Source organism: Rutilus rutilus, assembly GCF_951802725.1.
Source record: "Rutilus rutilus genome assembly, chromosome: 8".
Lineage (NCBI taxonomy): Eukaryota > Metazoa > Chordata > Actinopteri > Cypriniformes > Leuciscidae > Rutilus > Rutilus rutilus.
The window spans coordinates 32,891,048-32,905,597 of NC_140222.1; the positions used below are offsets into that span (position 1 = coordinate 32,891,048).

At 39.7% G+C, this 14,550-nt stretch overlaps 2 protein-coding genes across 7 annotated transcripts in view; both read left to right on the forward strand.

Moving 5' to 3' along the window:
- The window catches only part of LOC311295516 (adenylate cyclase 9), a 43,749-nt gene extending 36,609 nt beyond the window's left edge, over nucleotides 1–7,140 (forward strand). The window contains exons 9-10 of the mRNA XM_084416952.1: nucleotides 324–350; nucleotides 2,976–7,140. Of these exons, the coding sequence (XP_084273078.1) occupies nucleotides 324–350; nucleotides 2,976–4,260 (1,312 nt within the window). The 3' untranslated portion in view covers nucleotides 4,261–7,140. The remainder of the gene's footprint in view (nucleotides 1–323; nucleotides 351–2,975) is intronic.
- A 486-nt stretch (nucleotides 7,141–7,626) lies between these two features.
- The window catches only part of crebbpa (CREB binding lysine acetyltransferase a), a 51,089-nt gene continuing 44,165 nt past the window's right edge, over nucleotides 7,627–14,550 (forward strand). For 3 of the 6 annotated variants that reach the window (XM_084416947.1, XM_084416950.1, XM_084416949.1), the window contains exon 1: nucleotides 7,652–8,463. In XM_084416947.1, the coding sequence (XP_084273073.1) occupies nucleotides 8,385–8,463 (79 nt within the window). In that variant the 5' untranslated portion in view covers nucleotides 7,652–8,384. Of the gene's footprint in view, nucleotides 8,464–14,550 lie in introns of all 6 variants that reach the window. The other 3 variants (XM_084416951.1, XM_084416946.1, XM_084416948.1) reach the window with 3 other exon arrangements.

The window sequence follows — 14,550 nt, forward strand, 5'->3', positions numbered from 1 at the left end:
CAATGCCAGCCAAAACAACATTGGTATGTCTGTAAAATGTACAACGGTATGTGTGTTTTCACTATGGTCTATGATTGCTTTCAATACATGGTGAAAAAAGTCATTTATTATTGAAAGCAATCATTAAAAGTCAAACAATCCTTTTTCAACATTTTGATGCTCTGCGGTCAATCCCACAATTCGTCACACACTCCTGCCATTCAGCTTCCATAGAAAGTGAATTGAAAATGCCAGCTCATCTCAGGTGGACATGTACGGTGACTGTCAGATTATACAGTTGCTGTAGAGAAATCTGATTTATGATAACTGTTTTCTTCTTGCAGTGCTACTGACACTTTTCGAGCATTTGGGTGAGTGTTTCTTTAACTGCTTCATCTGATTTGAGCTGATATTTGTGATATATTTTTTTTTTCTTTATATGAATATGTGTTGATATAATACTCAAATATGATGCACTTACCTGTAAAAAATAAATGCTGAAACGTTACATCTGCAGGAAGTCATTTTAATTACATTAATCTATTAATCAATCTATTTATCACTCAAACTAAAACTAAAAGCCAAGGGCACCATTAACCCTAAAGTTGACATGAAATGGAAATTCATCCAGTTTTCTAAATTCTTGTTATTGATCTTTTTCTGAACAATTAATCCGTGCATTCATTTAAAAAAAAAAGAAGTTTCGATCAAGTAATTTATCGATGTCATAACTGGATCTTCCTGTGAAAATGACCCTGTGCTAGCTCACATTCATCTGCCTCCACTTTTCAATGCAACTCTTGCATCTCAAAACCCAATCAAAAACCGACGGGTAGAACCAAGTCCCAACCCTACTTTTTTGTTTCTTTGTCGATAATTTGTAACACTCAAATGGACAACATAACACAGAAAAAAAGATGTCACTACCTTAGTGTCATCACGACTTTAAAGGCCCGTTCACACCAATGATGATAACTATAATGGTTACTATTACTATAATATTTAGTATAATAATAAATACTATAATAATAGTTCTAGTCTACACGACGGGTAGAATGGTAATGAAGTAACGAGGAACGATGTTTTTTTTCCAGCAGATGAATGATAAAAACATTGACCACCAATCAGAATCCACCCGAACTTAAAGAGCTTGAGCTCTTGAGCTCTAAAGCAGCAGAACCGAAAACTGTAGCTCGGGCTTATAATAAACACAACATTATCATGCGTGGGTGTGGGTGCCAATATTGTTATAGTCATCTGTATAGTTATCATTCTTGGTGTGAACTTGCCTTAAGGCTGAAATATACTACATGACCTTTAAAATCTGGGCATCATAAACCTTATTTACTGCAGCGCCATCTTTGATTTTTAACTTGAATGAAAGCGAGGCTGTGAGGGATAGACATACATCTCTTCAGTGGGTTGTACTGTTATTTAATGTGTTTTTTTAATTGTTCTGCTGGGGAAACACTGCAAAACAATTTTTCCAAGAAATTTCAGTAGACAAAAAACTCCAAAATATGAGATGTGGAAAATTATTAGTTATCTAGGAGCTTTATACAGCTTTTACAGTGGATGCTATTGAAAACACGGTAAGTTTATCTCTCACAGCCTCGCTTTCTACCTGTCAATGCGCTTTTCTGAATAAGGTCTAAATACTTAATGACTGAGGATCACACACTTGACTTTTAAGTCATTTTGAATGCAACAAACTCACGCAGAAGCAGGTCTCATTGCTAAGAGACCTTTGACAAATGATCAAAATCGGCTCAAAATGTCAATCATGTTTGATATCCTCCAACTACCTGGAATCATAAGCCGCTTTCCGACCGGAGGAACCTTTTCACAGTTCCTAGAACTATTGGCTAAAGTACCCGCAGGAACTAGGAACGATTTTAGTTCTAGGAACTCTATTTGGAGGAACTAATTTAGGTCCTACTTCAGAGTAGGGTCTAAACCAGCACTATAGGAACTACCCGTGACGTTAGTGTACGCTGATTGACCGAACGCACGCGGAACACCAGCACCCGCCATTTTTAAAACAGCTATAATGTAAACACACAGATTATAGCCTATATATTTACTCCAGAAACTAACTATACAAACATGGAAAACAGTGATAGATGGGTCTCTAAACCTTTATGCTGAAGAGAAAATCCAACGCAACTTTGAGGGGACCAAGCCAAACATGACTGTCTATCTGCCCAGCTAGCAACACTGGACATCAACCACACGGCATAGGCTAATAACCTTTTTTTCATATACTGTGTACTTTCTATAACAGTTCTATCTAATAACATATTAAACAGTACTGTTAGACAGATCGCTAACTAATAAACACAGAGAATGCGAGCATTGTTTGCTCTGGCGTTCTCAGCGCCGCCAAAATAAAGGTCCGTCGCGCCGTCAAAATAAAAGTCACCGTGCTTGCGTCACGCCCTTACCTCTCTTACCAGTTCCTATGGCCACTTGGCCAGTGCGAACGCAAACAGCAAAACCGAGTTTGGGGGAGAGTAGTTCTTAGAACTGTTTAGAAGTGGATAGTTCCTAGAACTAAGTTCCTGTAACTACTTGGTCGGAAAGCGGCTATAGTCTGTGCCCATCATACACTACACGATTTTCTGTGGAATCTTTCAGCTTTGGCTGCTAAAAATCTGCAGACTGGCTCTGAATTTTGCCAAGCGTTGACTCTCCCTGAGACTGCAAATCAGGGCAAAAAGTTGTGTAATGTATTCCAGCCTTTAATCTCAGCAACATGCATTCCCAAAGGTTAGAAGTTAAAAAAAAAGAAAGAGGCATTTAAAATTCCATACGATAAAGAGATAGTGACCAAAACAAAAAACTCAGGGCTTAAACCCACCCATAGCATCCCATGGCTGAAAAATAGAATTAAAACATCTTACAATTGAGCATCTGTTATTGTTGGTGTTGTTATTCTGTAGAATTTTTTGATATACCACTTAATCAAATCTAAAATCTCTTTCCCTTGGCTCCAGGAACACGAGTAACCAGAGTGTCGAAGTAGGTCACACAGGTGAGTTGGACTCTGCGCCCACAGCTCTCGACCTGCTCGTCCTCGAGACCGTGCTCTCCTTCTTCCTTCTGTTGCTGCTGGTTTGGTTCCTCAACCGGGAATTCGAGGTCAGCTACCGTCTACATTACCATGGTAACGTGGAAGCCGACAAGCATCGGATCAAGATTCAGACCATGCGAGATCAAGCGGACTGGCTGCTGCGTAACATCATCCCCATCCATGTTGCCGAGCAGCTGAAGGTGAACCAGAGTTACTCTAAAAATCACGACATTGTCGGGGTCATCTTCGCAAGTATTGTAAACTTCAGCGAGTTCTACGAAGAGAGCTACGAGGGTGGGAAAGAGTGCTACCGAGTACTTAACGAACTCATTGGAGACTTTGACGAACTGTTGCGCAAGCCTGCTTTCTCCAACATAGAGAAGATTAAAACCATTGGCGCCACCTACATGGCAGCATCTGGATTAAATGCGCAGCAGTGCCAGGAGCAGCTGCACCCGCACGCTCACCTGCGTGCCCTCTTTGACTTCGCTCTTGAAATGATGCGTGTGGTGGACGATTTTAACAAGAACATGTTGGGTTTCAAGTTCAAGCTGCGAATCGGCTTCAACCACGGGCCCCTGACTGCCGGCGTCATCGGCACTACCAAGCTGCTTTACGACATATGGGGCGACACGGTCAACATCGCTAGCCGCATGGACAGCACAGGAGTGGAGTGCCGCATACAGGTTAGCGAAGAGAGCCACTGTGTGCTCAGCAGAATGAACTATACCTTTGACTATCGTGGCACTGTAAACGTAAAAGGGAAAGGGCAGATGAGGACTTACCTGTATCCCCAAATGAACGAGGGCAGATCGGGGTCCACACAAAGCCTGGAACAATGCCAGGTGGACGGTGCCATTGGGCATTTAGAGCCCAACACACTCGCCAATACAACATCCGCCGCACCACTAAACCCTTCATCCACTTCTTCTGATGTTGCCTCTATCAGTGCCCACGGTGTGCCTCAGGGCCGTGTATTAGGCCCGTCTCAGATTACAGAGGAGTTGCACCAAGACACTAAGGACACTTTTCCTGTCCCTGAGCTCAAAGAAAAGGATTACGAGAGTCCTTATCAACAGCCATCGCTAAGTGGTACACAGCCTCCGTCAATAGCACAACTGTACGCACCATTGGCCAGACCAGAAACACCTTTACAAGGAGAGGATGATGAAGTAGATGAGCATACAAAGCTCAGGGCAGTGGAGTGATTTAAATTTCCTCCTCACCTCGGCTGAGCAGCGGTCCTTCCTTAAGAACCAATCAGCTGTTAACATCGAGGCTCTACTTCCTTGAAGGGGCTTTTCCGACCACAACTGTTGGAGTTCCAATGAGTAGCATTAGCAGCCTGTATAGGGCATATGTGTTGATGATGTGACCTAAATAGAAAAATGGGTGCGCTAAGCATCTGCTGTGTGGATCACAGTGTAGCACAGAGGGGAAAATGGATTTAATTTCTGTTGTTCTCAAATTTTTTTGTTTATAAAGTGCCTTCACGATATGTAAACCGAATAAGATCAGGCAAATGAACAACTCAGAGATATTTGAACAAATATATCAGCATGGCTTTTCGAAAAGTGGAAAAATGCTGTTTTTCGTAACGTAAAAATGTACAAAATTGTTCTTATGCCATATTCATTTTTTTCCCTTAATTTCAGTGTTTTTCTCTATCAAAATAATCAAAGTGGCAGTTGCTAATTAGGACAGGATTACAGGCGGATGTATTATAGTTATTATAATGAATATACAGCGTATTAGTTTCACTACTCATTGGGCAGTCACCTACATCACGTTCAAATAAAACCAAGGAAGACAAGGGTGTATAGATAGAGATGGGCTTCCGGCACTTCTGTCCACAATGCCCATATTAATATCTAATATATCTGGCAGCAAATAATGTAGCTTTTATCAATAGAAGGTAAAAGTGTCTCACGCACAATAGCACCCTGAACTAATGAAATGAGAAAAACGGCACAATCAGCCTTAGTTGTTTGAAACGCAATCAAGAAAGATGGCAGAAACCATGCTGTGCGATATCTCCACTTCATTAGAGGACACAAAGGCTGGTGATTTGTAATGCATTCAGAAATTCAGAGTGTAACGTTCGTCGTAAATGCATTTTTTTTGCATACAAAAATGTTGGCCTTCTCATTGCCTGACAGGTCCTTATCCCTCATTCCTTAGCACAATTATGGCATGTAAGGGGATGTCCCACAGGATTCAAAGCTAAATTAATAAATAAGCAAATAAGCATGGCACTTACAATATACAGCAGAACGAGTAGCACTGTTTTCCCCTAAATATTTCCAGTGAACTCCTGCCAGTGAGGCCTTCAGTTAAGTGTTCAGTTGAACAGGTTTTGTAGCTGAATTATCAATCAGTGCATTTTAATTAATTTCATTCAGTGCCTCAAACTTTTTCATATCAGAGCCCGTCGGTATCGTTTTTATTGATTACCGTGCACTTATGATACCTGTTCACTCCATGGCCTTGAGGAAAACGGTTCTTGTGTTGCCATAGTCGGCGAGCAGCTTGAGTTGCAGTTTTGGTATAAATCACATCTACTAAGAAAGTAGACAGAAGTAAATGTATGTTATAGCCGGATTTTTTTATTTTTTATTGTTTGGTGTCGATTCTGTTGGGATTAGACTGCGGTTTAGTGCGTTTTTTTCCATTACAGCGATTTCCGTCTCCGATGCACTCAGAACACTAGAGAATAATCTGCAGTATATCTTGCAATGCGTCTTACATTAGTCAATGGAGCAAAGCAAGATAAGCAGCGAGTCCTCTATCAGTCCACACCGGTTGGATCAGTATCCTCTGCCATCATGTATAATGAATAAGCTGGCCTCTGAGGTTGAGGAACGAACTTGTTCTTTGTTTTGTTTACAGAGAAATCACTAATTTGTTCTCAAAATATGAATAAATCCAGTGCCTTTTTGTTGATTTTCCCCCTAAAATATCATAATGTCAAAATATCTGCTTTCAGAACACCTGCGATATTGTTAGTGTATCATATTATTATTTCCTTTTTGATGTGAATTATAATTCCAGCCTTTTTTTTTTTTTTTTATGTACACTGTGTATCTTTAAATGGAACTTTTCGGGATGGAAAAGGGATTTGTTTTTGCTGTTAATTGTTATATGGTGCACTGCTCTCCAGCCACATTCACCTTTGAGTTATTGTATCACTCCATTGGCTAAAGAAGCCCCAGTGCTGACAGTATTGAATTATAATTACTTGTGCATAATGTATGTGGTTTTGTATTAAATGCATTCATATTTATTGGGGCTGTGCATGAATCGGTGTGCAGCCACAGAGCCTAATATCAAAAGGGCATATTTATGAAAGGGAGCCACTTAAAGCAGGGAGGGGATGGGTCTTTATGACCAGTCCCACCTAACGTAACAAGCACCTATTTCAGTCCTCAAGGCCTGAACTCTAAAAAGTGCCTCAGATTTAATTCTACTAAGTTTTATGATATTTTGAATGAGCTAAAATGGAAAAGTGTGATGTTTGTTTTATGTGTGATTGTTTCCACTTTCTCACCACTGCCTGCATCCTAGTAGGTTTTAATTATTTTGCCAATTAACATCGTCACATGGCATTCACTGCTTCATATTGTTTTGTTTTTTTGTATGAAAATGTAACAGTAATTGGTTAAGAGACAGAGTGCAAATCAAATCTAAAGTATTGGTGCTCAAGAGTGTTAAAAAAAATGTGCCCTTAAATATGATTTCACGGGCTTTATGAATTATTTGTGGCTTTTTGTGGGAATATGTGTATACCAAAGAATTTTAATAGTGTGAGCAGATGCTGCGAGACAGATCTGTGCATTGTGGGCAAGATTTTTTTTTTTCCATGCAGCACATGTTCTTCAATCATTTGTTTTTATGCACATGAGACACAGCAGGTATTGATTTATTAGCCATTATATTCAGGCAAAAAGCATAATCTGTATACATTTGCACAGTGCACTCACTTTGTATGTACATATCATGTATTGTTTAATTTTTATTTTTCAAAATTGATGCTACATGTGCATGTGCCAGATTTCGAGAGTAGAGAAATAATGAAAAGATATCAGAAATGGCGTGTGTCTGTTTTATGTGTGTGTGTGTGGTGGGGGGGAGTTAATATGCATGTAGAATATCTGTAAATATAAATAAGTGAATATCTACCATATTTTTAAAATTGCCACTTTTGGTATCAGAAGTGGCATACTATTTATGTGGGTCAGAAGATAAGAAACAAAAAATATATATATAAGCACAATATCATTGTTTATTCTTGCTCAATACATTTAGATTTTAGTATAAGTGCGATTTGAGTTGTTTTACTGCAAACTACTAGAGACCTAATATCGGCTGAATTTAAAACAATTAATTTATTTCAAATTCTTATCCCAAATATGACTTTGTCTACAAGATTATTGACGCAATTAACAATTATTGAGCCCCAGATACTCATTTGTGATCGTCTGCTGCCTCCAGCGGCCGCTTCGCGCGCTCACAGCAGGTTTGACGTAGGGCGTGATTGCGCTCGCGCTCCCCCTCCCCCTCGGCTCCGTCTATCTGGAAAAAGAAAAAAAAAAACTTTTTGTATCGAAGGAATCAACAGCCGCCATCTTGTCGCGGCTCGGAATCAGGATTTCGATAGAGCACTATTTTTTATTTTTGAACACGGAGCATCCAAACCGAGGTTTGACGACACCGTTCAGCGGAAAATGACACCTTTATATCGCCGCGAAGGAATTTTTGGCGAAAAATCCTGGATTTAATCGGCGTTCGTCGGCCACGAAACCCTCGCATATCTGATTTCCCCTTCAGAGCGACGCTTGCGTCTGTGTTTCGCTCGGAGCGGGGATTGTTTACCGGACGCTTTTGGAGGGCAGACAGCGCCGAGGGGACTATTTTGCACAAATATCTCATTTTCATGCAACCGTGCATTTTTACACGGAGCCAGAATGTTTTTGCACGAAAAAAATTGATGTCAGAAAATGGATCGCATTCCGTTGCAAAACTAACGACGCTCGTGCGCGAGGATTCCCGTGGATATTTTATTTGGGATTTTACGTTGAATTGGCGGAAAGGAGGCGTTTTCTCTCGGCAATATAACGATGATAATGTGGGTGTTGGGTGTTGGATTATCATGGGGTGAATGGTGGTGGCGACGCGGGGCGCTGTTGCTGCTTTTTTGAGAAAATCCTCCGCCGAGCCGCTCCACACTCCCCACGTCTTAGAAAAGTAAGGTAACATCTGTTCTTCTGACGAAAGGATCCTTCACTTTGCATTTCCCCACACAACATTCGGCCAGAAGCAATTCTTTATCGCAATGGCTGAAAATGTGCTCGATGTTGGTCCTTCAAGCGCGAAGCGAGCGAAGCTGACAGCACCTGCTCCAGACGCACCAGGTAAAAGTCCAGCAGCAGCAGCAGGCCTGATCCCAAACTCTTCTCACACACTCTTATGAAGCACTAACGTTACCATACGTCTATTCATGCGCCATGTGTGTAACGCAGCTGTCAAATGAGCCCAGAAACACTTAAGTCAGCTTCACTGAACCAGGCACACCAAAGTCAAGTTTCTGTCATCATCATTATCATCATAGTATTCTCACTCAGATAACAAAAATATGGGTATAACACTTTAGTTTACAATGTCCTAGTTACATATGTTACCATAGTACTACTACTAACGGTAAATTATGCATAATTACATGCAACTAAACCTCAGCACATGTTGTAACGTTACCTAATGCACTGTAACATATGACAGTGACACCTTAAAACAAAGTGTAACCAAAATATGTCCTAAGAACGTTTTTGTAAAGTTCTCGTTACGCTGTAAAAACGTTATTTGTGAATGTTCTATGAAAGTTTCTGCGTTTCCCAAAAGCACAGAGAACACTCGTGGCAATGGTCTCCACAAACAAACTTTAGGCTCACGATGCTTTTGGGAAACGTTTATTAAACGTTTTAAGAGCGTTTTTACTTGGTTATCCGAACGTTGCGGGAACTTTACATTTGATAATTGTGCAAACACGGGAACGTTACTTTTGAATGTTCTCTTGACATTCTGTCGCAAGTAGTAACGTAACGTCCAACTAAAACATTTCAGGAAAACGTTGCATGAACAATGTAAAAATAACGTTTTGAGAACGTTATTAAAGACCAGATAACTTTGAAGGAACATTCTATTAGCGTTACTGGAAGAATGTTTGCTCGTAACTTTGAGAGAACATGGCCACTACATCTCTGAGAAATGTTCATGTTAGCTGGGAACCCTTCATAACTCGCATGACACTAAAGGAGAAACAACGTCGTTTTCCATACAATGAAAGTTAATCCCATGAGTTTTGAGATTCAGGAGGGTGAATAAATGACAACCGTTTTCGTTTTCACCAATGTAACGTTAGTGCTTGCAGTCTAGTTAATACAACTAGCATAGCGTGAATATAGTTGCTTTGCCAATAATGTTGAGGGAATGAAGGTTATACTTGGTCGACATGAGGCTAAGTAGTTTCCAATCAAACTTGTGTGCATATAGAAAAGTCTAACTGATCCTCAAGTTGCCCATCTTGTCACTTTTGTTATGTATTGCATCAGTCTGGCTGTGAAAATCATCACGTCCATTCTTCAGTCTTCTTTCAGATCTGCACATGGGAAGAGTTTCAGTTGATAGTGAATGAAGGAAAGGGACAACTCCATGAGACTGTCCCGGGACAGTTTCTGAAAGTGAAAGTGAAAGTTTTAGTTTGTGGTCACTATGAAACAGTCATAAAGCGGTGCACCCAATATATTTGCGCTTAGAAAGTTTACACATTAGTACGTTTTAAAAAGCGACTTAAGGTATACGTTTTATCGGAACAAATCCCTGGAATTGCATTATTTTTATTATAATTAATATTACATGAAGCGGGTCGGCCTACGCTGCAGAAAACGATTTGTTATCGCAACTTTTTTTTCTTCTGTCAAATCAACTTGGATGAGTAATGCAGTTCAGATAACATAATATTTTGAGTTTCTATTTATTAAACCAAGTCCTTCATTGTATTAACTAAAATGTTTAATTTCAAAGAACTCAATTTTAAGGCAACCAGGTAACTTTTTTTTGTTCCTTTTTTTTTAAGTTAAACCAACAATAATTTTTGTTCAGTATATGATGGGTGCCGCTATGTTGAGATCACATGACCAAGCAAAACTAAACTAGCAAAAAAACCAAACTGGTGCTCTTGTGAGAAAGCAAAATCCTCTAAGATTGTCTGAAGTACAGTAGGTTAGCTTCTGCTGCTTTGTTGAATGTGATGATTAATGCCCAAGTTATCATGTTCAGACACATGGGATCATACTGTTGATCTCGTTAGCCATAATAGTTGATGCTTATGTGGATGGATTAATTAACCTGTTTGGGGTTTGTATTATTGTCCAGTTAGAACATCATGTCCTGTTTCTCCGTTTACTTTGAACAAACCAATTTGAAGTGTCTTATGACGCATTACCTCGGCTGTCATTAACCACATAAATGGCTGCATGCAATAGATTTGCATCATGAGTGCAATGACTAGCGCTCAAATGTGTTAAAAGCTGCCAGTTAGTGCATACAGGCTGCATGAAGTTCAACATCCCCTCGTTTATCCTAATCAGCATGTAATGTGTCTGATCATCTGTCCGCAGGCAGCTAGTGCATGTGTATGTGAACCTGAGCTCTCGGTTTAATAGCCGAGGAGTCTTGTTCCACCTGTAGAGACTTGTTTCTCTGGCTTCTGTTGGACCATCACACGCTTCAGCATCCATCTTGCCTTCGTGCGTTCAGACTATACTACTTAATGAGCTGATGATTTTGACGGATGAAGTGTGCAGTTTGTTTCAATAATTGTTTTTCCACCATCAGTCCGAGATGTTCCAGTCGCATTTGCTATTGAGCAGTGCTGGTACTCCTGTTTACATTAGTCCGAATGAATCCAATCCGATTTCATATTCTGAAAGTCATCAAAGCTACAGAGAGTATAATTGACTTACCTATTAGGAAAGCTGACAAATGTTTTATTAAATTTCAGACATTAAATAAACATAGGCCTACACATGTTCGTAAGAAGTCCAACGTACTCTGTAAACAGAGATGTTACCTAAAGGGCTCTGGTAAAGGTATTTTTGAATCCGATTGAGAAGATAGTCATTTTCAAGCATATATGCTTAGTTTTTTCTAATTGATCGGTTTATGTCAGGTCTACACCGCCACACCAAAATCGAAGTTTCATTTGGATTGAGCTCAGTCGGATCGATTGAGATGTTTACATGTGGCCGTTTCAATCTGATTACCAACTAATTATTTAAGTGCATGTAAATGTAGCTACTGAGGTAATGTGTATTCTAATCCAACTGGCCCAGAATGGTCATGTTTTTGCAACAAACGTTGTTTTTTTTTGCCCAATGGTGGAAAGGCTCTAATGTTAAAAAACATTCAGCGCCTCCAGGATTTAGCAATTTTGTGATCGCAAGAATGAATGCAAATGCATTTAATAATAGGCACATTGTTTGCGGCATCTTGCATTTTTATTGTGTCTGCAAAAATGATTTACAGGTTACTATAGTGTTGTCAAAAAGTACTGTTTTTAGTACTGATCATTGTACTGAAGTACTGATCATTGATTGGCTACAATGATCAGTACTTCAAAAACATGTTGTAAATATACATCAGTGACGCTCTTCACCGAGCACGTACACTTTCAAACACTTTCCGCGTGCCCTCAAATGCTCCCGCGCGTTGATCATCGTAGCCAATCACAGACATATCCGATGAGCGCGTGAACACAATGGCCAATCAGAGGTGTTTACGATTCCACTCAACAGCGCTCAAGGCGTCATATTTTTTACATTTCAGTAGCGAAGTCGGTACTTTTTACAACACTAGGTTACTACTCTTACTGTCACATGCTAAACTTGTATAAATATAGGCGAATGATTATTGGTGGATTTTTACTTCAAATCACCACAAAAAATGCTGCAATTATCACTGTAGTTTTTTAGAAATGCCACAGTAAATTCATTCATTTTGGGCTGCAAAACTCAAAATGTTTAATTCGAAACCATGGAGGGACTGAACATTTCTTATGCAATTTTAATATGCAGACAACTAAGCTGTGAATATATTAGGGTTAGGGGCACAACCTTTGAAACTGGTCTTGATTAGGTACGGATGCATTGTGGTTAGCTAGTAGTCTAACACCAGTGTGGTCAATTGGTGTGAGGTTTCCTAGTTGATCTATTTCTTTGTTTAGTTTTGATTTTGGTATTTCTAGTGGCCGCACATCAACTAGCATCCATATGTGTGTTAATGGATTAATCTGTAGAAAAATGCACTTTAAAAGCATTATTCCAGTCATTGACTTTCAGACATCTTTGTCCGTTGCGTCATGCCTTGTGCAGTTTTCATCTCAAACCCCCTGCATTTTGTCACACTCTGTCTAGCTTTTTTGTTTAATGCAAAAGCTTGCCTTAGGTCATGTTTCTTAGGAGGACATTTACATATCTTGGTACGGTGAACCTGAAACCAGCCTAATTCTAAAGGGTTTCCTTAAGACTGATTAGTTGACTAGAGAGAAATCAGCTTGAAGAGCAACATCCCTAACAACTCCCAACAGACCACACAACAGTCAGCTTGGACTTAGACTTCTGCACATCATTGGTTAGTTAGTTAGTCGGCAGATTATCAACTCCCTCGCACACATGCCTTCTCTTAGAGCGCTTTGGTACTGCACACCAGAGGTGTCCAATGAGTGCCGTAACATGCTTTGAGACACTGTGCAGGCCAAAGAATATGGCCAGAGTTCTTGATATGCCTGGGTTAATGGTCGTTTTGATGGCTGTGTTTGGGTGTGATCAACTGCAGCAAAATATACATCGCAAATAGAAGACAAATGATGCTAAAGGAGCAGAATAGATTGTTCATCATAATTCTGATTATTCAGTGATTAGTTGTGCAGCACAAGTTAATTGATCATTTTATTGGTTCAGGTCATTTAACTGCTAACTTAGCAAGAGAACTGATCTGTAATTCATCACAAATGGAGAGTTTCTCCACTGTACGGTTCACTGTACACAACTTGGAAATTATTAGCTGTAATAATTAGGGAGGTGTCAGGATGGTTGACTAGTTTATTGAGTCAACTAGTTTTTTCTTTCCTTTAATATTTTTAGTGGATGTTCTTAGAAAAGGGTGAATTCAGATGAATACATTTTCAAAGATGGTTTAATTGACCTGTTGGTAAGCCCCTCCCCTTGAACACAGATGAGCCAATGGCAGTTGAGTATCAGTTGCACTGGCACCGGAACTCAAACATCTTTAGGTTCCAGCGCTATAGAGAAACATTGGAAGATCCGATGCTTTCATCGTTTTGATGGTGTTTATGCTACAAAAATGGTAAAAAAAAACGATGTGCCTGGGGTACTTGTAACACTGATTCCCGGTATCCTGAGAGGATGGGCATTGGTATTCATGTTTTGAATTACTGTAATTTTCGCGCTTTTCATCAGCGCATTTCAAAAGTGTGATAAGACCTGCACGAACGGACCAATTATCTGCGACTGAAACCAGGTTCATTTATCACTGATCCCTGGTTCCCTAAGGATTCAACCCCAATCTCAATAAAAACAAAAACGTTCATTTTCTGGTTGTCATACTCTCATGAAGTTACAATTAAAATCAGTGAGGCCATGCTAACGTACAAACCTAAATAGCTAACGTTAACTGTACAGTGTAGGTCAAAAACACATAAATGGAGGTCTACATTTCAGTGACTGGATGAACAGTGTTGATCCTGGATGTTGTTCATCTGAGATCGTGATGACCGTAACATGAGGCTTCTCCCCGTTGCATTGTGATCTGTAAACCCTCGCTTCCAAAGTAATCTTGTTACCCTTACCCATATTTATTCTTTTATATATCCCTCCATGGCATATTTAAGTCCCACTTGAATGCTCTTCGAAGAGAGGTGGTCCTTCTGTGTCCAAAATGTATCAAAAACATCTTGGGACAAGGTTTTCACACTGACAGCTGTCATTGTAAGACAGTTAGCAACTCTGTTTGTCCAAATTCGCAACAGTAACTAAGGGGGGCGGGGCTTACCGATTGGTCAATTGTGCTGATAGTTAGCATTTAGCAGTTAGCCAAGGGCCCTGTGAAATTTTTCCTAAATTACGTATTTTTTCCCCCCCATATTCGCAGAACATGCAGACTTTATATTAAAACAACAGTCACAGATGCTAGGCTAATCCATATCGCAGTTTGAATTTAACTGTACAGCCCTATTTTTGATTTATTTATATAAAATGTGTTTCACATCAGTAAGTTCTATTTTTATAACTGGGTTCCTCAATTCCATCCACATTTTCTGCATGGCCCTGAAGGCTTGAACACACTACACGACTTTTAAAGTCACCATGAAATCAAGTTTTTGGGTTTTTAGTTTGAATATGCTAGCCTTACATTATCTACAAGCT